Source organism: Corvus hawaiiensis, chromosome 9 (assembly GCF_020740725.1).
Source record: "Corvus hawaiiensis isolate bCorHaw1 chromosome 9, bCorHaw1.pri.cur, whole genome shotgun sequence".
Classification (NCBI taxonomy): Eukaryota; Metazoa; Chordata; class Aves; order Passeriformes; family Corvidae; genus Corvus; species Corvus hawaiiensis.
The window spans coordinates 21,323,567-21,349,106 of NC_063221.1; the positions used below are offsets into that span (position 1 = coordinate 21,323,567).

Sequence of the window (25,540 nt, forward strand, 5' to 3'; positions counted from 1 at the left end):
TTGTAGATATTTTTTTGCATGTCTCCTGCTTTGTTCCTTTGGAGTATGCATCTTTTTTTCTAGCAAAATAGCTATCAGAATAATTAGTAGATGACTGTTTACCTGATAACTTGAGTTCTGTATCTATCCATATGTTTGGTGATTGTTTTTTTTTTTTTTAAAAAGAAGAAAAACTTTCTCCTCCCAGGGTTTTGAAAATCATGCAAGAAGCCACCACCATTTACATTAACCAATTTTTCTTTCTTAAAGGCTTCACTCCTGAGTTAGCTCAATTTAAAGGATTTTCTTTAACTTTTTGTGTATCTCTTATGTATCTCTTCTGCACAGGGCCAATAATAAGAAGTGGACAATACAGTATTTGCTTCATTGTGTGGGGGAAAAAACCTTTGTTAAATGTATGGATGCAGACGCCTTGATGAAGATCTTAATTTTGGTTAAAAAAATAGTGTTTTTGAAAATGTACAAAATATCTATCACTACTGATAGGAGGTAATATTTCTGTGTAGAAATGAAAAAAATGGTTTGTTTTTAGTATTAGTGTAGATGTACACATTCCAGCAAATGTATTTGCAATTATGTGGTCAATGCTTTGTGATATAAATGTACTTTTTCAATGTATACTTTATCACTTTTAAAATGCCTGTTTTGTGCTTTACAATAAATAATATGAAACCTCCTGTGTCGGTAAGTTGGATATGTGGGTATATGCAGAATTATAGGATTGATTTGCAACGCTGAATCAAGGTACCTGTACACAAATGAGTTGGGTTTTTTTCCCCCCCCCCATAAACTTTGTTGAGTTTAAAATCTTGTGATTAGCATGTTTTTCCCCTCTTGCAGAATAGCTGTAGAAGGAGGATCTCTTTCATTCATTGTATTTTGCTGCCTAGCACCAGTAATCTTGATACCTTAATTTTCTTTCTACTTGATTAAAACTGCATGTGTTTAAGAAGATGATCTTTTGGCATACTTCCATTGCATTAACAGTGAAATTTCCTTTTATACATGACCACTGTTTCAGACCTGTGCAGCTGCTATAACAGATAACTTTTGTTTTTAATTGAGTACTTCAAAACTGTTCCTGCATAATTATTTTATGGATTTTTTCAGACTAGTTATAAAACTTGAAAGTGTAATGTGCTTAAGCCTTCAGTTTAAAGTAGTCCACTTCAAAATTCAGTGTAGAAAAGTAAATGTGGTAATGCATAGTAGTTACAAAAATTGCATCTGTCCTTAAAACGCTGTTTTGTTTGAGTGGTGGGACTGGTTGAGAACTTCCTGCAGAGCAGATATCTTCTCTTTTTGTAAATATTCAAGTATTTGAATCAACTGATTATTTTTTTATATATACTTGAAACTTCTTATTGCTCTAATGCTCATACTAAAAAGCTGATTCTCTTGAAATCCTGTGTTTGCTCTTTGCATATTTATTGGCTCTTTGCATATATTAGACTACATGCACTACAGTCTGTCTTGCCATTGTCTGTTGAAGTGCAGGTTTGATCCAGCCAGTATAGAACTAGCTCTATAGGGGTGAGGAGGACTGTGCTGTGTATCATCCTTGATTGTTCCTTCAAGGAGCATTGCACTGTAAGTACATCAGAATGACAAATTGATGAACTGCAACAGTATCTTTTTGTCAATGTTCCACATAATGCAAATGCTGTACTTGTGTGATATTATGTTGGAATACAGTGCTGGTATCTTAGGAAATCGTAATTGCTTCTTAATTCAGCAACGTAGGTTTGCTTATATATACATACACATAATCTGAGTTTTGTGGGTAAGTATTCCTGAAACTTTTAGCAATAGCTAAAGAAAATCATGTTTCTGTTTATCTGAGTAAGAGTTTCTTTCATTAGTACTCCTGAGACAGCTGTCATTCAGTGTTTTAAAGTATGCATATCGTAACATTGAAGTCCTTGGAACCACTTGTTAGACAGAGTTGTCTTTGTCTTCAGATAGTTTGTGGATATGTAGTGATGTAGGTATGTTTTAAATAATTCTATGACTGTTAATTGCTTTAATTTTTGGAACACCGTGTTGTTGCTTTGAGAACAAATTTTTTTAGGGTGGCTGCACAGAGAAGTAAAAGTTAAGGCTTGAAAACTGAAGTAGTTTTTTCAGGTAATCAGCAATGTATGTATTGTGCTGTAGAAATAGAAGGAATTATTTTTATCCCTTTTAAAATTAGGACTTATGCTGGTAGCTTGCAAAAGGCTAGGACAGTATTTGCTATCTTTAGTGTAGGGTATTAAGTTTAATAGTTCAGGTATTTTGCATGGTATTTTGTAGATAACCTTACAGAATGGTGCATTTATTATGTACTAAACTGAGCAAAATTAAATTCACTGGATTCTTTATCATTCACAAAATGGAGGCTGTTGATTTTGATTCATTTTAAGGTATAAAATCTTTATTAATTGCAAACAGTGCAATTATTTATACTTCACAGTGCCTTCCCAGACCTTCCACCTTAGGTTCTGCTGCAAAAAAGCAACAGGTAAGCACAACCTAAGGAAGTATATAAATTAATATATTTCAGTACATTAATGTTGTCCCTGTGAGATCTTTGTGGTTGTGTATTGAAAAGCAATCTGCTGCTTCCCCAAATGCATTGTTACTCACGGTTCCATTTGAGTGGAAAATCATAAGTTTTTAAACAACTGTTTCTATTTCTAGGTAAATATGTATTTTTCCTTTTTCTTTTTTTTTAAGAGAAGATTATTAGATTGCAGTAATTGAACTTGATCAGAATAAGTAATTTTTGTTATTTTACCTCACGTAGATAATTGTTGCAATTAAAGAATCAAACGCTTTCAAATATGCAGGAATTGCTTCGGTTAGAAATGTCAACAGCCTTCACAAATGTTTTTTTATACTAGGGCACTATTCCCACTTAAACCATAAGACCTAAATGTAAAGAATGACTTCTTGTTGTTATCACTGAACTTGATAACTTGTCTTACAGTTCTAGTGTGTTAGTGGAATCTTTAGATAACTTAGTTTGCTTATTCATACTTGACATGGTAGGAAAAGAGGTTTTGGAGTTTGAGATGAGTATGTTTTAACTGAAAAAGCATGAGCACCAGTTAAATCTTAACAGTACAGCAAATAATATTTTATCGCTATAGCAGTCAGTGTATCCTGTTTCTTGATACTTTTAACTGAATTGCTGAATATTTTGATAGTATAAAATGTTAAATGTCTTACAGATGATCTGGTACAGGTTTTTGTTCTGAGCTTTTCTTGTTGGTTTTTTTTAGCTTAACATAAAGCAGCATCTATTTGGTTTTTTTGTTCATTATTCTGTTTCTGAAATGTGCTGCTCCTCTTTCAAAAGTCCTGCTTATCTGTACATCAAAGAAAAATATTCAAAAATACTGCCTTCATTTTCACACACAGTGCTGAAGATGCTGCAAGCACCAAATCATAGCTCATAGAATCAGGTCCTGAGATAGTTACTACCAGTAAAGAGGAATCCTTTGAGTGTATGCCATTGGTGAGCCGATGAGCATGGACCATAGAAGGGCTCCATGTAGAAGGTAAAATTGGCAAAAGCATAACAGATTTGAAATGTATCCCATACATAATGATGTAGGGTATAATTTTTGTTTTGATCACTCTTCATTCTTTTAAGTATTCTTTGTTTGACCATAAATGTTCCATAATCTGTTAAGTTTTTTAAACTGTGATTTAATAATATAAACCATATATTTTACTTTATATTCTTCTAAACAGCCAAGCTAATTTTTGAACTGAATTAATAGTTGTGCTTCAGTTTCTCAAGCCACTTAGTATTTCATCTGTAGCTTAACATGTAACTTCATTTTTGACATGAGAAAAGGGTAGGTTTGTACCATTTGGATTTTGATACTATGAATTTAGTGTGGGGGTGAGTCATTTGTTCACTTCCTTTTTACATGGTACTTTTTCCTTCAACTGTTACTCCTAAAATATCCTGAACAGTCTTTCAATTGTTAATTTAGCCTGTGGGAGGAGATAAGAGAAGAAAAAGCAGTGTATTGGGATGTTGCTAGTGTGTGGAAGGTGAGATGTTCTTGTGTGTAGCACTTGAGGTGTATTGGCTTCCAGCTTTCTCACTGCGGGGCTTACAGGCATGCTGATTTGTGCAGAGCATAGTGTTTATTTTCCAACTCTGTTTCCAAACTCATAGATCCTGGGCCAACAGTAGATTATTGGAGTTACCCCAGTAGCCAGAAGGTAACAGGTCTTCCATAGAAATGCAGTGAACTTTTCCAAAAGGTGTCTTGAAATGCTTCCTGCTTACCCCACCCTCACCCCTTAGTGTCCCACAGGGAATGTGAAGAGTAAGAGAAGTTTTGAAGGGAAGCATAATGTTCCAAGTAGGAAAAGCATTTTCTTATGCTTTCTGCAGGCTATACTTCACTAGGACATGGAATAAAATACCAGGTGGATATTTTTTAGTGTAGCTAAATTATAAGTCATCTGTTTCACTTGTCCAGGCAGACAGGATCACGATTCACTTGCACAGCCTATCTTGAAGTATTTCATCTTTTTACTAGTGGTGTTTTATTGGATGGTAGAAACTGTTTCTCCCCTGTTCTCTTCGGAAGTAATTCTTCAGTTTTCCATTGCATGCTAAAAGCTTTTCCATTTTGCTTTTTTTTCTGGAAGTGGGGGGAGGAAGGGAGGACTGGGCTTTTCAGAAAGCATACAATTGACAGGATTCCCTCTTCCCTAGTAATAGCTTATGAAACTCTTGTGTATGCACAAATATTTCTCTTGCGTGCATGTGAAATGCCTTTTCGTCCTGAGAAAAGTGTTCTCTGCAGAAACTACCCGTGTGTAAACAGAAGATTGGCTTTAAAAGGCAACTGTGATGGGAACAGTGTCTTAGGGAGATGCAGCTTGGACTTGAGGTAAATTGAATGCTTTACAAAAATGTGGTTTTGAGCTTGCATTGACATTGTATGTAATATGGGTACACATTAACTGTATAATGGTTTTTGTATGGTTTTTCTCAATAAATGTAAACTGATGAATAATAATAGCAATGGTTTTGTCTTTTTTTGCTCCTATCCCTGCCTTTGTTATTTTGAAATAACAGCTTCAGAGGAAAAATATTGTAGCAACCTGTACTTTGTGAATGAATATCACCCACAAGAAATTAAGTAAAATATTTATATGGTTATTAGGGTAAATACTAGTTCAAAGCATCATGCAGCTTGTTGCCATTTTTTTATTGAGGCAGAAGAGTGACTTTGAGTAGGTAACAGTACAAAGAAAGTCAGCAGATTTAACCACAGGAAGATTTCTTTTTGAAAAGACTGCATACATTTAACTTACTGCAGCTTAGCTTGCCTTTATGTCAAGGCCTATACACATGTACTTTAATTTAAAATGTGACTATTTTTTTGTAAAGTTACTCCTCCGGAAGCTTAATCTGAATGGTTCAGATGGTGTTAGCAGAGTGACATGAATGTTGATGTCAGGAGGTGTTAGAGAAAAATAGTAGCCTTAAGAAGACAGTGTTTAGAGATGTGGCAGTAAATTTACTGCGTTAAGATTGAGAAAACAGGCACTTTATGAAAATAATTTTCTTAAAGCTTGTTTTTTACCACCTTAAAATATGAGCCAATCATAGATGTCACCACCTGTTCCCATGCCATTTAATCAATGAAAAAACCCCAAGTTTTACAAGCAAGTGTTGGTACTTTGAAGACTACTACAAACCTAAGGGAGATATGTTTTTATTTGAGATGATCAGCTGCATAGGTCTATCAGAGCAGAACAGTTTCAATGCAAGCCCATTTTAAAACAAAAGAAGTAATGCTCCTTGAAGCAGTGATGAGCAGTTATGTCATCTTTTATTCTTCAAAAATAGTACACTTGGGTTTTTGAAAATCATCAGTAAGTATTTCCTTTGCCAGTTCAGCGCCTCTGGGATAAAGTAAAACAGCTTAAACATTCAGTGCTCATGCAAGATACACCAGTAGATTGACACTACTACACAAGTTTCCAGATCATGTATTCAGCTTTATTCTGTTACACAACAGTTGGTCTTCAAATGCTGGAGCACTATGGTAATTCAGCTTTTTCCTTTAGTTGATCTTTCATACATTGATTTCTTCTTTTTAGCCTTTGATACTAATTTTCGCATTTAGTAGGGAACTCTCACAATTTGAAGGGTGTTCTTATCTGATGCAGGAATGACAAATCAATGCACATCCTTGCTTTCTTTAGTTGGCCCCATCAGAGAAAGAGATAATGCAGTAAGAAAGTTGAGGGGAAGAAAGATTCCAGCTAAAGTAGAGCATTAGTAGTCATCAGCTAGGAGACAGAAAAAGGGTTAAGAGAGACAGGTAGTTAGATTTTCATAACAGGAAAGATGCAAGAAGACTATTTGGGAATTAAGCAAATTAAAATGCTAGCTCTTACTTTCAATGGTGAGAATACAGGTGCTAGCAGCTGAGCCTCTGTTGTTGACTGCTTTACACATATATTCTCCTTCATCTTCTGGGAAGGTTTCTGGCAAGTAAAGGCAGTAGGTTTCTCCTCTTTCAATGTATTGATAGTCCTCAGAGTCCTGCAACATTTCCCCTTCAAACCACCATGTAACTTCAGGTTTTGGTTCTCCAGTAATTTTAACTGTAAATCTCACTGGCTCGCCATCAACTACTGATGTGTTTTTCAGTGACTTCTTGAACCAAGGAGCTCCAGATCGAGCTTGATCCTCATCTTCACAAGTAGAACCATTAACAATGCTTCCCTCTTCTTCTTCTTCCTCTTCCCTTTTCTGTTTTAAAATAAGTTGATTTAGAGCATATAAAGTGGCAATAGCACTATGACTGCTAGTGGTAACATACTTGATTACAAGTTACTGTGTTTCTGAGAAGGGGAAATTCCACATCTGTCCTCACTATGTAACAATGCACCCAATCTGGATATGCCACAGACAGTAAAATGCATTTTAATGAGGCTGGAATGTTAGTGTAGAATACAGGCATGAATGTCAATTCCATCTTCACGTTATTCAAGGGATGACATGACCTTTCTTCGCAGTGTCTCATACTCTTCTGCAAGTGTTCAGGCCAGGTTGGATGGAGCTTTGAGCAACCTGATCTAATGGGAGGTGTCCCTGGCTACATCAGGGGATGTAGATGATCTTTAAGGTTCCTTCAACCCAAACCATTCCTCCTTATTATGGGGAGTATGTGAAAACACCAAAAGCAATTTTATATTATTGCAACAATTCCTAGCACCTGCTAGAAGGAGTAAAACATTCCTTTTTGTATCTGGTAGTGTTGCCAACAGTGGTAAGCTAAGTTAAATGACACTTATGACTGGAGAATATTATTTTGCAATTTATACCTTCTGTAATGCTGCGTCAATTTCTTTTTGTTCAAACTGCATGCGTAGTAATTTCTGTTCCTCAATCCTCCTCTGCTCCTCTTCTTCTCTGGCTCTTGCCATTTGCTCAAAACGAGCCTTCATGTTTACTTTGTGAGTAAATGGAGCCTCAGATTTCTTGGCTGGTGTCACGTCTACGTCATCATCCTTGGGGGAAAAAAATAATTAAAAACAGGACTTAACTGTTACTTATTACCTTTATCATATATATGATAATAAAACTGGTTTTGTGTTCCCAGAGGTTTTTTTAACTGAGCAAAGCCACACAGAAACGTGGGTTTTTTTCAGAAGTTTGTTTAATGAGTGTAGGGTAAGTCTCGTAATAGTTCATCTCAGGGATAGGACAAGATTTTGGCAAAAGAATTTCAAAAATCATAGGTAAAAAAAATATTCCTAAAGTTTTATTGATACAGAAATTGAGCACTTCCTGGCAATTGTAAATCCTCAGTGACTGGAGTTTTATGCCATTGATATGAGCATAGGTTCAACACCTAACATGGTTGACCTCATGAAAACAATTCGTGTCAATCACTAAGTTAAAAGCTCAAAAATAGGACAGGCTTTGAGCTGATGCTGAACTGACTGTTGTGGAAAAGAGCCAGAATGGGGCTCAGATCAGGCTTGGTACCGTTAAAATTTTATGCTCCGTCTACAAAAGTTCACACTGGGCTCATGGATCACAGGCCAGTTTGTCGATGGGCTACACTGACAGCTCCATTTCTTGGGGTTTCCCCTCTGAAAAACTCAAGGTTCTGGTCTGAAGTGTAGGGAATGAGTATACATGACAGAGACTTGATCTTCAAATGGTATCATTTGAGTTTGGTAATTGAATTTTTTATTCAATTCATGCAGTAGAGAATGAATTAGGACTTCAGAAGGAGAAGCAATTCAAGTGATGATTAATAGGTAATTCTCAGATACAGATGTTTTAAACCCTCAGACTGGCAGGTTTCAGATTAAGATGCTGAATTGAGGGCTTTGAGCAGAAAAGCAGATCTCTGCTTGACCAATGACTGATAATAAACTGGTGCTGTTTCTTTTAGGGATGCTGAGGTGTGATATCCTTAAGCATCCAAAGGAGGGAAGAGGAAAGAAGGGAAAACATAATTTTGGAAACAGCAAAATTTGATGAAAGCAGCAGCATTGCCTACTCCTGGATCATTAGTGTGCTGTCCTGGATCATTAGTGTGCTGGTTAAGTGTATCATTAACATACACAGAATGGAACTTACCTCTTGAAATTTTTCAGCTTCCCTTTCTCTTATTTCTTCATCCATTGCTCTTCTCTTTGCTCGCTCTTCTTCAATCTTCTTCTGTATTTCTTCTTGAGACAATTGTCCTATTTTTTCAAACTTGCTTTTTAAGTTCTTTGCCTGAATAGAACCACTTCTTTTTAGCTTCATTAATTCTTCATATTCTTTGCTTAGCTCAAAAGTTTCAGACTCTTCTTCCAGCTGTTAAGAAATTACAGAATGTTTAAGATGGAAAATGCCCTCGTTATTTTTATTACCTGTTCTCCCCACAGATGGTATAATTCAATACATTACAGTTCTCTTAGTTATTTGAAATCAGTACAGAGACCTTTCCCCTCTAATTTATTTTTTCCTTGCTATCTCATGATGAATGCGTTTGTATCATAACTAGATAGAGTTTAAAGTATCTTGCTTGAATATGCCCTTTGTTCAAGGGTGGCTGTCAATAAACTGCCCTTCGCAGACTCAGAAAACCAGACACTGACCAATACAAAAAACTTGCTTACCCAGAATACAGAATTCACTTCTATTTACTTGCAATATGAAGTAATCCTCTAAAATACAGCTGTTTTGTTAAATAAAAAAATACTGCCTTTTAAATCTTTTTTTAATTCAATAAAAAGTAAATGACATTTCAGGATGTCGTGGCTGGAAAAGAAAGGGCAGTTGTGGGTCCTGCAGTCAAACCACATCTGAAGTTAAAATTACTGATATTTTTCTCCCTCCTTTTATGACCTCTGACTGATTGTAAAGATGTACATGCATTTTAGCTGGATGTCCCTGTCCCTGCTTCCCCAGGATTACTTGAGAACATCACAAGCTAGAGACTTTATTACTTGCTCAAGCTTTGCAACAAACAAATTAATGCAGTTCCTTAACATTCAAAAGGGAATAATAAAGAATTGCCACCCACAGCCAAACTGAAGTGTAGAGTTCATGAATGTGATGTTTTGAACATTGGGGATGTAAAGCAGATTTTGTGTGTGATTTTTAAAATCATCTGTGACAGTCTTCAAACCCTTGATACCAATCATAAAAAAGTTGAGCACATTGTATTTCTTTTCTCATTAGATAGCACAGTATTTCCCTGTAGAAAAGCAAGAATTTTTCACTTTCCTACTTTTATTTTTGTATTGTCTTTTGGGAACTAGATATTTCTGTTATCCCAATATCATAAATACTATCTAACCATTTTAGTAATACTCCAGAATTTTCAGAAATTACTGCAAAACCAAGTTACACATTTGTAACTGTAGTTACTTCTAAGGTGGCAAGGGATAAACACATTTTCCTGGTAGATTAGTGATAAAAATATCCGTATATACAATGTTTTAAAAGTAAGGCTTTCTATTTTTCTTATCCTTTTTCATAATGTTGAATGTATTAATTTAAAATTCCTTTTAAAGGAATTTTTATTTACAGTCTCAAACTTTGAGATTTTAGTAATAAACTGATCTATTTTATTTTTATTCAGAGCATGCTTAACATATCGTTTGATGTACAAACCTGTCCCATTTCTTGTCTCAGCTGTTGAAATTCTTGCCTTTCCATTTCCAACTTTTGCCTACGCTCTTCTTCTGTGCGCCTCTTTTCTTCTTCCATTTTTTGTCTCAGCAACTCCTCAAAATTAATTTCCAGTTTACCAGGTATGAGAGATTCTTGAGAAAAGGTTTTAAACATTTCTGGTGATTCATCATCCAGCACCTGCTGGAAATTCAGAGCATTAATTATATCTGTGATGAAATCACAGCACTATTCAGATACTTCTGGTACTTAAAGATAAGGGACTGCTTTGTTACATCTGCTCCAGTACAGAAAGGTGCACTGTGCCAATGTGGGTATTCCTCTAATGTTGTGGGAGGGAGTGATTTGGGGGGGGTTGTGTTTGACTTTAACTAAATGCTAAACTTTTATAATGAAGATGAAGGTGGTTTTTTAAAAAGCGGTATTTTCCCTCTGCGTGGGAGGATGCCCTCTGAATGGACCTTTAGGACCTGAAGCAATTCATTCTTGTTTACTTCAGACTATCATTAGACAAAATGTTTGTGTTAAAATGTCATTGCTCTTAATGCTGAAGTACATTTATCTGTAATCTTTTTTTAAGCATTCTGAATTACATTCCTGTTCTAAAGCAGTATTAGTATTCCCATTAAGGATAACTGAACAGAACATTCAGAAGAAGCTCTTCTTTGTGCACAAATTGTTATGCTAAGTTTTGTGGTCAGTTTATTGGTTTATACACCCACCTGCAAGGGTTTCCTCCTTTCCCTGTCCTTGTCTGGCTTCAGAGCAGGGTTAGGCTTGGTTGGCATTAGGAGCAGCTGGCCTATCTTTTAGAGTAATTCATAAGATAGTAGGGCCTAGGAAAGGCAGTTTTCATTACTTCCAAAGCAGGAAGTATAAGAACTAGTATTTTATCAGATGGAATGTGTTGAAGTACTAAAATACGAAGCTCAAAACTACAAAAGCAGCCAGTAGTGACAGTGAGTTATGCAGGAATTTTTAAAGTAAGTTTGTGATAAAACTTAAATTAACATATGTTTGTGCATGTAACTATATAAACTTATTAACAGAGATTGTCTCAACAGGAATGTTCTGTAGGTAAAGGTGAAGTGTACTGATCAGGAGGGTGATACGGCTTATGGCACTATTTAATCATGTTTGAAAAGCCTTGTGGCAAACCTGGAAAAGCTCAATGTGCCCTAAGTTGTAGGCATTTCCAACAGCAGTAATCAGTTGAATGCTGAAGTAATTAAAGGGGCAGCATTTCCATTTGAGAAAGTGTTCTGACTATAAAGGGACAGAAAATAGACATTTGGCACTACTATTTATTGCTACTTACTGCCATTGTAACCCACACTTTTTAGTGCTATTGGTGTCATCTTGGTTCATACCACCCTCTTGACTTACTTTGGCCCATATCTTTATTTGCCATAGTTCTTTCAGTAGTTTTTTAGCCCAATTGCACTCAAATTCTATTCACTACAGCTGTTACTCAGATTTTCCCTCTGAGTAAGCTTACAATTGGACTTCAGCACCACCATTCCTTCCATTCTTCATCTGTTTTGTGTAATACGAGCATATTTGTTGAAATTGTGTTGTGGAGAAGTGAAGTCAAAAAACAAAGCTGTGAACTCTTCCCTCAAGTGAAAACTTTAGTGATGCTGCATAGTTTTTAGAAGCTACCTGTCACTAAGTTAGCAAAGAAACATGAAAGGCTCTTGCTGGTGATGCATTAGTTCATGAGCTCATCACTTCAAGAACATACTGAACCTGAGTGACCAGGAGAAGCATCAATTCAGAATTTGCCCATAAGTGCTTGAAAGCTGTGCTTGTGAGCAAGCACTAGCAGCTGTCTCTGTATTTCTGACTTAGTTATGAAAAGACAGTGAGCCACCATCTCCCTGGCTAAAAACCCAAAGATTCAGCTGAGTTGTGTGATGTACAAAACCCCTGTGATTAGGTCAGTAAATATTTTAGCCATGCTTTTTTTTCCTGCAAAGTGGAAATGGTTGGTTGTGAGAACCATTCCTGTAACAACCATGGTTTGCAACACAGTCAGCAAATATTCAGAGGGCAAACGGGGAAATAATTTTTTTTATTTGTGCTAAGACAGGTTGTTTTTGCAGTCTCTATTAGAAAAGTACTGTTGGGGAAGAAAGATGATTGCATCAGTGTAAAAGTGATCACACTAGTCCTGGGGAGCATGGAAATAGCACAAGGAAATGTGAAATAGGGAGATCCAAAAGGAGGTGGCATTTGTGTTTTCCAGCCACAATACTACCATTTCTCTGTGTGTATACTTCCAAAACTAAATTAAAATGAAGGAACAGTAAAAAGTTCCTAGAATAACAGCTTAATGTACATTTTTTACTGTCTTTAAAAGAGAGGACTATTACATTTTTAAACATTTTAGGACGTATCTGCATTGCTGCTACATTTTGTAGCCATGGAAAATAAGGAAAACTGTTACAAGTAGTAGAAAATGTAGTATTTGTATTCAGGATGCTACTTAACAGAGAACTTTCAAGTACATAAATGCTGAAAATGTATTTCAGTAATTTTTTCAATTACAAGCCACTTTCACTGTCTGCAGGTAGAGTAGTCACAGTCACAGTCACAGTCTCTGTGCTGCATCTGATGGATTGAACCCTGTTTCTTTCCTGGACAGTTGAGTTTAGTTTCTTGCTACACTGAGGCCAAAAAAGACTTTCTCAAGAAAGCAGGAAAAAACAGAAGCAGCACATACTTTCTGTGCTTCCTTTAGTGCTCTACTGCCTTTTCATAAAAATTGTAGTGGCAGAAGTCTCCAGTAGTATTCTTTTGTTTTGGGGGTATTTTTAAATGTTTTTAGGTTCTATTTTCTTTCTTTGGAGATACAGACAGACACTATTTTTCTGTACAGTATAAAATTAAATTTACATTGTAGCTTCTCTAGGTAGTCTTTCAGCAAACAGGTCTTATCTTTGGCCCAGTTTCCAGGCAGAGGGAGCCCTGCCAGCAACATGAGTACTCATACAAAGTTTTCATCTCTCTCACAAGTATTGCTTTGAGTGATTAAGAAAATGTTATTGGGCATGCAGTTGGTCTTTCCCAATTCAATCACAGAGGGCAATGGAGAGAGATGCTACCAGATGACTGGGTTATTCCACAGTTCTAGATTGGCACATCCTGCCTTGCCTTTTGAAACAAGCGCTACTTAGTTCTAGTTTATATTTCTGTCATTTAATACTGTATTTGCTGATGTCCACCAAGAAGTAACTGGCTTATACCCAAAAGCCTGCTGAATCTTGGAGGGGTTGGAGTAAGTATGAAGACCACAGTTTAAAGCACTGTGGCTATTTTTTTTTTAAATATAAATAATAGTTGCCACCCTCTGAAACTGGGCATCTCTCTCTGCTTTCAGGTAGTGTATGTGAGTCCTAAGCCCCTGAAAATTTGTCTCCAGTACAATCCTAACTCACACTTTAGAAGTCCTTGCATATGACAGAAATCTGTATTTGTCAAGGGAAGATAGTATTGCAAAGTGTTCTAATGGTAAACACCACAAGTTATTTTTTGTTTTTCTCTGAACAAGCATTAAAAACATCAAGGAGCTGGGTTCAACCTTCTTAATTTTTCCTCCCTAAAGAGCCACAGATTTGTGGCTCTTGCAGTGAGCATTGTACTTGCAGATTTGTACTTGCAGTGAGCATTTTTCTACTATGCCATTAATTGTGATGTAGCAGTGAGAGATGATTGGTGGACACTGTCTAAAGGTAGGGAGATAAACATGGAGATATAAAAGAATTTGCTCTCCCAGAAAAACCCGAACCAACAAACCCTTCTTGTGAAAACATTTCACTTCCCAAGTTTGTTTCATCTAGCATAATAATACTCACTGGATATAATACCTGGTTTTGACTAAATTATCTGAAATTCTCTCTAGGCTTTCTGTGAGGAGGGATTGTTCTCTGATGGTTTTGGGTAGTTTACCCTATTACCTTCTAATAAATAGTAAGGTGAACTAATTAATGAAGGAGTGGAAGCATGTATTCCTAACCTTTATTTAAAGCTTTTTCCCAGCTTCTTTCCAGTTTGCGATTTAGGTAAAAATTAAAGTTTGTGCTAAACCAAAATACCATACCATGTTCTTCCTTGCTTCAGCAAATGCTCTTTTCTCCTCTTCTATGCGTCGTCGTGCATCCTCTTCTGCTTTCCTCTTTTCCTCTTCTCTCCTCTGTCTTTCTATCTCCTCAAAACTGAGTCTGAGTTTACCAGGGCGGAATTCTTTAACAGCGTTTTCAGATTCTTCATCACCACCTTCATTTATCTTAAAGAGAATAGGGAGAGGAAAACATAAAAAGCATTTACCCGAACAAAAAGATATCCTTTACAGTAAATAAATACTCTATTCCTTTCTGATCTTTTATAAATACTGCTTTCTCCTTGGGGGAAAAAAATGTATCAAGAGTTAGGTTCCTATGAGAAACATTTTAATCTTTGTTTTAGCTGGGCGGGGAGAAAAGAAATTTTCAGTGTCCTACATGCAGCTTTTATAATTTAAAAAAAATCTGTTGAGTGTGTAATTCAAAGAAAAATGTGTTACCAGGAAGAGGCTGGACAATTAAGTACATACTTTATGGTCTCATTGTTGGATCATTTACTGTAAATCACTCTCTATTCACTTCATTTACATCACTTTCATAGACATTTATACCATCAAGTCTTTTTGTTTGTATAGAAATTGTTTTCATCAGTGCACCAGTTAAAGAAATGCTGTAGAGTCATAGCAAAACTGAATCAATTAGTATTTTGCTGTTATTCCAGACTGAGATTTTTGTTTCTTTTCCTTTTAGACATTTAATCATCACTGAAGGAAAGGAATTGAGAAACTCTGATCTCTTCACTATAGCTTCTGTCCAGTGAACACTCACCTGCTAAGAGAAGCCTGTGGTTTGCAAACTGCAATCAAGAACCCCTTTCAGAGGACATCCCAGAGTACTTTATCTGTTAGTGGAGGAAGTAGACTGGGAACTGTCAGAGTACTGATAATCCAGATCTCTATACTGTGAGCAGCCCTGGGACTGGTAGGTGGGGTAGCCCATTAGGGAATTAGAGAAATCTTTTATTTTATTTGAAATTCATAAGGGAAAAAAATTAAAGAATTGAAGAAAATTAACTGCTGAATTCTTAAGAAAAATGTTTACTTCAAATTTTGACAGCCACTGGTCGGCAAGTACAGCTGCATGTTAGAAAATTTCTTTTGATGTGGAGAATTTGTACATTATTTCACATTACTTGATAAATAAATGTATTAACATAAGGAAGAGAGATGTGAACTAATGTTCAGTTAGAACACCTAAGTGACTTCATGAAGTTCACTCTCCTTCAGTTTCTTCCCTCTTCTACTTCACTAGAATCCTTTGCCCGACCCCAAACAAAAAGGAAAAAAGTGCATTATTGACATAATGGCAAAGTTATTGGTGTGAAACAACAGTGATTTATTGGAGGTGGAGATGAAGAAGTAAACAATTTGGGCATCTGCCTAAACCTAGAACTCTCTCAATATGGACCACTTGGGAATTTGTTTGTTTCAGCTTTCTAGAAGTTCTGTGGTGTTGGTTTGGTTTGTTTCTGTAGAATATAAATGTTTTGAATGTTTTTGAAATATAATCAAAACAGTCATCTAGAGCTGTTTTTCCAAGACTGTTCATGCATAATTATACTCTGTTGAAGCTAGCAAATTCCTATAAATAATATTTTCCAAGTTTTTATGTAAGATTAAAATCTCATTTCTTGTTAATCTTGTTTGTATGTGAATTTTGTATGTGAATTAACAAAGTCATAGTGATCATGACTGAACAGGGGAAAAGTATTCAAATACTTCAAAAACGCTATTGGAACTGGAGTATGGTAAAGTGAGGAAATACAGAACTAAACTGTCTGGTTATCTTAGGTTAATACAAAGTGTATGATTCCTTCAGTATGATCAAAGAACAAACTATAGTGAGGTCTTTTTATAGCTGATCTAATACAACTCTGACTTATGATAAAGAACACATATGGAGGCAGTTTTCCAAGTAATATAAAACAGGATCTGTGAGCTGCATTTCTGACAATTGGGGGGAATTTATCTAGTAATTTATAGTATGTTGTTGTTTATGTCAGTACATACAAGAGAGCTGATCTTTTTTAGCCTTTCTTCATAAGAGGAGAGTTGTAATTGATGTATATCTTTATCACATTTACAAATAAATATGGGGATAAGAAATAGCATTCTGTTACTATGGAACATTTGCATCAAAAACTGGTTACTGAACCACCTGCAGCACTACTTCAGAACAAAACAGCCAGCTACTCATCTCCTTGAAGGCTTATAGCTTAAGATATTAGAGAGTGTAGATAGAAAACCTACTACGTTGCTGACAAAATCAAAACACCTGTATTTCTTGGGTTTACTGAAAGAATCTCTAAAGTATTATGCCAGTGTGGTTACTGAGTTAGAGCACAGGTCAAAAATGTCTTTCAAAAATTCATTTTTGGACTCTTAACAGTTGGAAATAAAGTTAAGGAATAAGAAAAATGAAAAATCCCATACAGGAAAGAATGCAAAAGCATATCCTATGTGCAAATTCTGTACCAACATGAGCATAACTTGTACTTACCATTCGCTGTCTGGCTTCTTCAAAGGCCCGTTTTTCCTCTTCCAAACGCTGCCTTGCTTCTTCCTCTGCTTGCCGCCTTTGATTCTCCTGTCTTTGTCTTTCCAGTTCTTCAAATGTGACTTTCAGCTTACCAGGAGACAGAGGCTCTTGAGTTTCACTGTTTTCATTTTCACCCTGTGTAAGAAAAATGAAATGGTCGTATCTTAAGCCAATAAATATCTATTATATAGGTGGTTGTGGATGACTGGTTTACCTTGACAAATGAAAGGCACTTGGATTCCTTAAGGAATTGGTTTTGTTCCTCATATTTTAGCTTCATCTCTTCATCCTGTGTCTTTCTTTGTTCTGCTCTCTCCTTCCCTGTGTTCTCAGAGTTTATTTTCGTCTTCCCAGGTGTCCTGGTGCTTTTTACAGGCACTACTGTAACTAGCAGTGAATCATCCCCTTCCTGTCCAAAAAGATATTTATTATATTTTCATGAAACTTGACTTCTAGATAAACTCATTTCTTAATGAAATTGATGTTTTAACCTGTGTGCACAAAGCTTCCAAAAGATTTACTTGTGTTGAGTATTAACCACAAGAATAAATCTATCTGTCTGTGGCAGTCACTAGTTTTCTTCTAATAGCTGAAGGGTATCAAGACTGAATTATATTTTAAACATAACTCCTGGCAAATTCCTTGACTTCTTTATAGATTTTCATTAACAGTTAGCTATAAAAACTCAAGGTTTGGAAAAGAACAACTTTGAATAGACAGCAATTGTAACCACACTCTACTTCCAGTCTTTACATTTATTATGTAAATGATAATAAACTGCGGCTGGAATAAGCCAATACTTCAAATAGAGAAATATATAATTTTTAATTTCTAATATACAATTTGTCAGGTAGAGTAATTGTTTTTTGAAGGATGTTGCTGCTTCACATCTATTTTTACAACTTATTTGCCAAAATATATTTTACCCATATTTTTTCATACTGTTGAGTAAGTTAAAACTGATGAAATTGGGGGTTTAAGTTTTTTCTTTCCAAAACTGTAGTAGGAGTGTGATTTTCTTGTGTTAGTGAAAGACAATAGGACCTTTGGTCCCAGCTTTTGAAATTGAACATTTATTTGCAAGACTTAAAACCCATATGGTAAATTAGTAAAAAAATTAAAAAGGTTACTGAGTGAGGTGTCTAAACATCTGCATATTGTCAGAATCCCCCTTTAATTTCAAGTTTAAGGCAAAGAGCTTTTAAGATAATTCTTTGCAAAGCCAGAGGACTTAAAAGTATCATTCTCAACAGATATCAAATAATTCTGGTGGCTTTGAATATTTACATTTTAGATGTTTTTAACTAACCACAAAGTATTCATAGTCCAGGCTCTGTTTCAGACTTCAAGATACTAATTTCAAGTACAGATATAGTTCCATAAACATTAAAAATTTGTTAGCTCCTTGGTTGAACTTTAATTAGGTATTTATGTGCTGTTTTCTAAGTTTTCCCAACCCAAATTACAATAATAGAACAAAGTGAATAAAAATGTAGGTGAACATTTCTTTAAAAAAATCTGATTACCTCAGCTGCTGATTCAGTTCCCGTATTGTTAAAGTCATCAATCTATTAAATGAGAATTTCATAGGATTACATTAATTTGGCTCTTTGCCTTAGAGTTGCAAGCATAGAACTGGAAATGCTTTTTGTATCAGTGATATGTATGTAGCACGTAAATTCACAGAGATGGTAATGACAGAACCTCTGTTGGAATACTTCAGATAGGTCAGCTTGTCGAGGAAGAGGCAACAAGACATAAAACATCCCACACAAAGTCTGCTAAAGCATTCCCAACACAGTGTTGAACCAAGAACAGTACTTGAGTTGTCCATTCTTCATTTAAATATTGCAGAATTGTGTAAAAAAAAGAAATGTTTTAAAAAAATCTAAAGCAAAGGTATTGATTATTTCTGATTCAAGTGACATTGTCTTCCCCTCAACTTCTGAAAAAAGCCTAATGCTGTGCTTACTTCCTATGGTGTGTCTATGTTATGGTCTAAAACTCACACAGTTTTAAAAATTCTATGTGTATGTACTTCTGCCTTGCAGGTTAGGTTAAATATATGCTAGATGCAATGCCAATTAAAGTACAGTTTTAACAATGTTAGAAATCCTAGTAGAAAACACTGTCCAAGAACTGACTTCTCCTATAGCACTGTTTTTCATTTCTTACAACAAATTCACACCTGAATGAAGTACTACTATAATTTGGTTAAATAGAAATTTGCCTATGTATTTAGTCTGTCATTTAAATGTTTACTCTTACTGCAGTATTTGCAGCACTGAAGAAAACTTGCAAAAGGAATTAAGTTTGATATCCGTTCACAAAATTCTACAAAAGACAGAATTTGCTTTACTGGCATCAATGAAAGTTGGGAGTCTGTTCATATATATATATATATATGTATATATATGCAATGATGATTCACAAAATGGCAAAGGAATAAAACATGATCTGGATCTTCATGATTTATGATTTTTACTGCATTAGTACTGCATTAGTGTCTTCTCATTTTTGCCTGCCAGTGGCATTTTCTACTACTTCTTGCTTGCCTTAGTTCATGTATCACTGAACTGTATTCACTAATTTATAAGCAAAGGTTGTCTAAAGTAAGAGTTGATAAAATCCAAGAAACATTTTTAAATTAATTTAGTAAACTCACATGCATATGACAACAAAATTTGTGCCTGGTTCCTACCAGGTTTATGCCTGCCCAGTTTCATCTGTAACTCAATTTTAGAGCTTAAAAGAAATTTGGTACTGTAAAGAAATGAAGACTCTCTGAACATTATAGCTCACTTCCACCCCACTGAGCATCTCCCATGTAAATCATGGAAATCACTACTATCAGAAATCTTAAGGTCTAATCTTTCTGATCAATACAAAACATTTTTCACGTTTTTTGTAATTACATCCTGACTGTTGTGATCAGATGAACGTACCTCCTGTGCCTTTTTTGCTAATTCTCTTTGAATTTTTCTTTTCTCAATCATATCTTGTTCAATTCTGCGCTTTCTTTCTTCTTCCGTTCTTTTTCTTTCTTCTTCTTGCCTTTGCTTCTCCATTTCTTCAAACTTGCCTTTAACAGTTCCTGTGGACATGAAATGCACAGCTGAGCAGTTCCATCTCATACTTACCCAGTGAACTCTGTGGCCTTGAAAGTCAGGCCTCTCTTACCTATTAGCTTTGGAACATAACCCTTTTCTATTTTAGATAGTTTGGTGTCATCGTCTTCATCAGATCCAAGCAGTTCTTTCATCTAGTTGATGAAACACAGAAAGAAAACCGTCTTTATAACTTAAATGAAACCCCAATATTACTGTCTTAAAATAATGTAAATAGATTTTCGGATATAATATTAAGTATTAAAATAACATAAAATATTAGCAAAGAAAATAACCTCCTGCTTTCTCCTGTTCCATTCTCTCTCTCTAACATATTGTTCTTTTCTTCTTTGCTTTTCATCTCTAGATCTCCTTTGATTTCTTTCTTCCCTTGCTTTCTGCATAGCTTCAAATTTATCCTTTACATCACCCTTGTGAAGCTTGGGCACATAGGACTTTTGGACGGGTTTAGATGAAGAAAGCAGAATCTTGGTGAAGATATAGAAGAAATGAAGATAAGAAAAAGAAAGTTGAAACAGATGGATAGAAATAATCTGATAGTTGGATTAGAAAGAATGTAAGAACATAAAACAGAAATGCAATTGATATTTTGAACTTTGTGCCACAAGCCATCATCAGTTAAGCATCATTGTATTTGTTCATAAACAGTCATAAATACTAAAATATCCAAAACAATATTCAGCATTATATTAAACTATTAAATTAGATACAGATTTATATTGTTGCTTTCAATCTTAAGCAAACACCAAAGAGATTCTCTGCCCCTAACATTTGAAAGAGATATAAAGACATAGATGTATAATACAATATGTATGGGAGTTTTTCTGCAACACGTCACCAGCCGTCTGTAGTTTTTAAATAAGCAGTAATATTTCTTAAGTTAAAACTTCCAATACATTATATGCTTACTTTTTTACTATTTAGAGAAAACCAGAAGCCCAGTGATTTTATGTTACTAAGTGCAAAGATCACTGGACTATCAGGGCTCTGATGCTGATATAACAAATGGACACTGCTTTGCCAGTGATTACTCTGTGGGTGTCCAAACACCAAAGGTTCCCGCTTTCAGAACTACTGTGAAGTTTTCTCTTTTTACAGTGATGACAACGGGAATGTTCTCAATAAAGTAATACTGAGAAAACTGGCTAAAAACGTTCCATGTTTCATATTTTTCCACCTACACCAGAAGTTTTTGTTCCTGCTACTCAGTAAGTCTATATAGAAGAAGAAAGTAGCCTTGTATATTTACATTTTAGAATCATGCAAATGTTACCCAGAATTTCGCCACCAACATTTAAAGCTTCTTCATATTTCGTTGCCTTTATTTTGCCCTCCTCCTTCATGTTTTTCTAATAAGAACATAATTCACATATTCCATCAATCTTACGCTACTTACAAGTCCCCTTTCATTGTCTAAAAATAGTGGCAATACCAGCAGACTTCCAGAATAATTGTCTATTACAATTATTTCTAATTCTTATTTTTGCAAGCATCAGTTGTAAATTATTACATTGCCTTGATTACTTTAAAATTGGTACATACCTCAGTTTTCTGTGCAATGTCATTCATGGTTACTGTATTGTGCTCTGCACCTGGTGTGTTTAAGATGGCTTTCAGTTTCTACCTGAAAGAAACAGTTGTCATTATATTCCTTTCTTTTCCTTTTAAATGATGCTTTAACCATCTTCCTGTAAATAAGTTTGCATAGGCTGAAATTGATGTATCACAATTTCACTTGGTCCTCTGAGGCTTTTGAAGACATGAATAGGTTCTAAGTATGCCACAGTAATTAAAAGAACAAGCTTATGATTCACTATTCATGCTCATAACTCCTCTGTATAGTCCTAGGTATTGGGTTTTAATTTCCATTTAAAAAAACTAACAACTTGGAGCCAAACTCTGGCTGCCCTGGCTGGTTGTTGCAAAACTGCTGTTCCCGGTGCTCAGGGCAGCAGAAGGAATGTCCCCGCAGCTCCGGGCCGAGCTGTGAGCCGGGGCTGCGACTGCAGGAGCTTTGCCAGAGCTCAGGCCAGGAGCCCCCGGCCTCCCCGCGCTGCTGCTTCGCCCTTGTGCGGCTGCAGGAGGAGAGATGGGCCGGGGGAGCCACCTGCGTGTCACTGCCGCAGCCGCATCTCCGGCCCGCGGCAAGGCTCTGCCCTTCACCCAACGCACGGCTACAAAGTAATGCTTTCCCTTCCCCGAGGGCTGTTCTCCAGGGAAAAGTAGTGCTAAAAACTATGAAATGGGATAGGTAAGCCACATACAGATAAAGTATTTATATAATTTGTGATCTGGAAATTGCATAGCATTTTTTAAAGGAAAATTGTTAGAAATTTTAAAGTACACTCTTTACTAGGAAACTAACAGAAAGGCACTTTTTCTTCTTTTTTCTTTTCTTTTAAACTTCAGATCTATCAGAGCTTGCGAGAGGAAGGAAATCATGACATGACTCCAGTGCTACTGCTGTCCGTATTGTATCGATCCTCTGAGTCCCAGGAAAGCCTAAAAACTCAGTGTGCCAAACATGGTAAAAATAAGGGCTCAAAGATTCGAAGGAAAAATGCTGCAAAAGTAGCTTACCACTGGAAGGGACTTCTCACTTGTCGTTTAGAGGAACTGAAGTCAGGGATTTTCATGATATGGAAAGCTAAACTCTTATTCTTCAAATTCTCTAATTCTTAATTGCAAACAGATTATGAACACAGAAACATTTATGTGGTTTTAAAAATAATTAATATTAAGAGTTGTTTTCATGTAAACTCTTCAAAAATACACCAACATCACCAATGGTCACCAGCACTGCTGTAGCTTCGCAGATAGAATGGGATTCTAAGATATCTTGGGATGTTTTTCCCAATGAAAGCAGTCACAACATATGAAGCAAGAGCATTTAGCTGCCAACGCTTGCCCTGATTTACAAATTCTAAACTCTTCAAATTTGGCTTCAACAGGGATGTTCTGGAGAGCACTTTGGTGTTCCCTTTCAACAAGTTAGTATGGAAAGTCACACCACCCCCACCCCACTCCCTCATTTGTAGACTGATAGGAATCCAAGGCATCTCAGTTTCTCACTTGTGAACACATGAACATATAATCACTAAGTGGCAGTTCCTATTGAGATTGTTTCAGGTCAGCAATAGCATGTTAGAATTGTGTGGAGTCTAGAAAGGCAAGTAATTGCATCAGCATTCTGTAGCCTCAGGGTCCCTATAGGCTTTACCATACACTTGTACACTGTGCAGGATTTGCACATCTTTATAAGCTTTAGCTGATTTCTATGCATATAAGTAAAATCTCCACTGTGATCAGTATAACCTTAAAACTACTTAAAATCTTTTGACTTCTGTATTTTCATAAGCAGGTCTTAGAGACAGTTCTCTGATTTCTTCTTTTGCTACTCCGTTCTTTTAATGGCTCCTTCCCTACTTGGGGCTGGCAACCTTTAGCCTTGTACTTTACAAACAGCAGCTGACTCAAAGGTTTACTGCAGGAACCCATCAGAAAACAAAGGATTGTCATGAGCTGGTGCAATCCTTGCTCTGAAGTAGCCTGGGACATAGAGACCTTTTACCCTTGACATGGGGCTGGAGCAGAGAAGGAAGACTCAAAGATAATCTGTCACAAGAAATTCTGTTTCACCTCAACACCTCAAGGTAAGGTTACCACTAATCTTGACCACAGCAGTGTACCCCATAGACAGGGCTACATCCTAAAGTCATTTGAAAACTGACTATTCCAAAGTCTGGTTTATTACGTGCAATTAATTGTAAGAAGATTATATTCATGAGTCAAGACTTTGTCTTGAACCTTTCTGATAGCTCCAATTACCTGAACCTCTTAACAGTGGGATAACAAATCTCAAATTTTCCCTAAAAGTGTGAATGTTGGAAGAAATTTTCTTTGCAAATTCCTGCTGTCTGAACTTCCAAAATAGTGCCAGTCCAACAGGTTGTGGGCCTTCAAGATGGCAGATATATTTCTGCCATTTGGAATATTGCCCTATCTGCTATTACTTTAGGCTGCTTTCCAGTTCATTGGCATCACTAACTCTTAATATGTTTGAAGGTTAGCCAGCTGGCTCTAAGGCATTTTGCCTCTACAGGTCATCCTACCTCCACCTCTGATGCTAAAAGATATTGATACAAAGCACCAGCGCATTGCTAAACATGATACCACCCATGTTTCACTTTCATCCCTCTCCATGGCCACTAAACCTTGAGCAGGACCAGCAGCTGGACCCTGCCTCAGGCACCCCTCAGGGCAGATGAGTCATTTCCGATAAAGACGATACAAAATCTTTAAGAAAAAAAGAAGCACTCCTTGAGTTTTGGGTTGGGTCTGTGAGGGAGTGGCCACAGCTTCGGGAAAAACCATTGTGGACTGAAGCTCCTTTGTATCTGCCTCACCATCAGGAGAGGAGCACAGTCAATGAATTGGTGCTGAGAAAACCCAAGTGGCTACATCAGAAGTCCTGATACCTACAAATCGTGGAAGAACAGTGCCTTCCTCATCTGCCAATAGCTTTGCAAAAGTATGCAGTAATAGATTTTCCAACCCAAGAAACCTTGACCTACTAATTCTCTTTTAGATGAACTAGTTATATTTTTAAGTTGTGCATTTATATACGTATGTATTCTTGTTTTGTATTTTCCCAGAGTTCAACTAATAAAAGCAATTCTTATTTTTTGAGACAACACAAGTCTTCCTGTTTAGTTTCTTACTTCAGAAACTATTTCTCCTATTACAAAGCTGTCCAATCTTAATATTCAGTCTCATCTTTTATTTCCCACCATCAACATACCTCAGCAGAAGCTGTAAGAGCTCTTCACTGAGGCTTCCCACTCAAAAAAAACCCCAGACTACAATTTTGAACATGACCATGATCAAAAAATGAGTTCAGCTTGTTACCCTTTGCACACCCAGTCTCATCTGACATCCAGCATTCACCTGACGGTAGCGTAATTTCTTTTCTCTCCACATTTTACCTTTCCTACAATTAAATGACACATCATTGATAATGTTGGTCTGGTGTTAAAATGTTTATACTGAAAGTACCAGACTACAGGGCCCCTTTGAAACGTCCACTCCTCAAGAAAAATTTGACTTGCATCCAGTGACCGATGGTTGTACCTCTGGAATTGGAATGAAGAGAAAATGCCATTAGACTTGACTGGCTGTAATGCAGAGAGGGATCTCTAAGTTCAAGTGAAAATTTAATACAAACCAGTAATGCATAGGACACTAGGCAGCAGATTAGAAATATTCTGTAAAAAGATAAATTACTGTTTTCAAACATCTTACTCATTTACAGTAAATAGACAAGCGATCACTTCTGATATGTCTTGACCTGTTACAATCATAGCACTTTTTCAACTTTTCATGCAGCCTCCCTAAAATTTTACTTCAGGCAAAAAAAAGTCAAAAAAGAAAACCATTCAGGGGACACAGAAAGTCTGATGGCTCACAAGTCCCAAAATCCATCTCCTTAAATTTAATTAATTTCCATTTCTGAAAGCAGGTCAGAGTCCTCAATTGATCAAAAAAAGTTGTGCAGCTTTAACCAGATTAAAAAAAAACCT

At 36.2% G+C, this 25,540-nt stretch overlaps 2 protein-coding genes across 23 annotated transcripts in view; one reads left to right on the forward strand and one right to left on the reverse strand.

Moving 5' to 3' along the window:
* Positions 1-24,655, forward strand: part of FUBP1 (far upstream element binding protein 1) — a 42,980-nt gene extending 18,325 nt beyond the window's left edge. For 4 of the 15 annotated variants that reach the window (XM_048313516.1, XM_048313514.1, XM_048313519.1 and 1 more), the window contains 2 exons: positions 2,456-2,503; positions 14,986-15,932. In XM_048313516.1, the coding sequence (XP_048169473.1) occupies positions 2,456-2,503; positions 14,986-15,003 (66 nt within the window). In that variant the 3' untranslated portion in view covers positions 15,004-15,932. Of the gene's footprint in view, positions 1-327; positions 619-1,492; positions 3,546-14,985; positions 15,933-20,307 lie in introns of those variants that run through there. The other 11 variants (XR_007205508.1, XR_007205513.1, XR_007205510.1 and 8 more) reach the window with 10 other exon arrangements.
* On the reverse strand, positions 5,834-21,579 carry NEXN (nexilin F-actin binding protein). 8 transcript variants are annotated; one of them, XM_048313509.1, is made up of 13 exons: positions 21,504-21,579; positions 20,237-20,428; positions 20,014-20,095; positions 19,779-19,927; positions 18,360-18,401; positions 17,048-17,242; positions 16,795-16,968; positions 14,274-14,459; positions 10,154-10,354; positions 8,627-8,848; positions 7,357-7,542; positions 6,424-6,781; positions 5,834-6,315 (listed from the first exon to the last, which is right to left on the reverse strand). In XM_048313509.1, exons 1-13 carry the CDS (start codon positions 21,528-21,530, stop codon positions 6,302-6,304), a joined length of 2,028 nt encoding a protein of 675 aa, XP_048169466.1. In that variant the 5' UTR covers positions 21,531-21,579; the 3' UTR covers positions 5,834-6,301. The 8 variants fall into 8 exon arrangements, with proteins under 8 accessions (XP_048169466.1, XP_048169462.1, XP_048169469.1 ...); XM_048313505.1 differs by having other exon boundaries at positions 10,154-10,351; positions 21,504-21,575; XM_048313512.1 differs by lacking the exon at positions 20,237-20,428.
* Positions 24,656-25,540: the final 885 nt, after the last annotated feature.

Excerpts from the sequence above, each read along its gene's own strand:
- NEXN (XM_048313509.1), bottom strand. The coding sequence starts at position 21,530 with ATGAATGACATTGCACAGAAAACTGAG. Across the intron at positions 20,429-21,503 it reads ACATTGCACAGAAAACTGAG|ATTCTGCTTTCTTCATCTAA; the intron begins GTATGTACCAAT and ends ATCTTCACCAAG. Across the intron at positions 14,460-16,794 it reads AAGAAGCCAGACAGCGAATG|ATAAATGAAGGTGGTGATGA; the intron begins GTAAGTACAAGT and ends ATTCTCTTTAAG.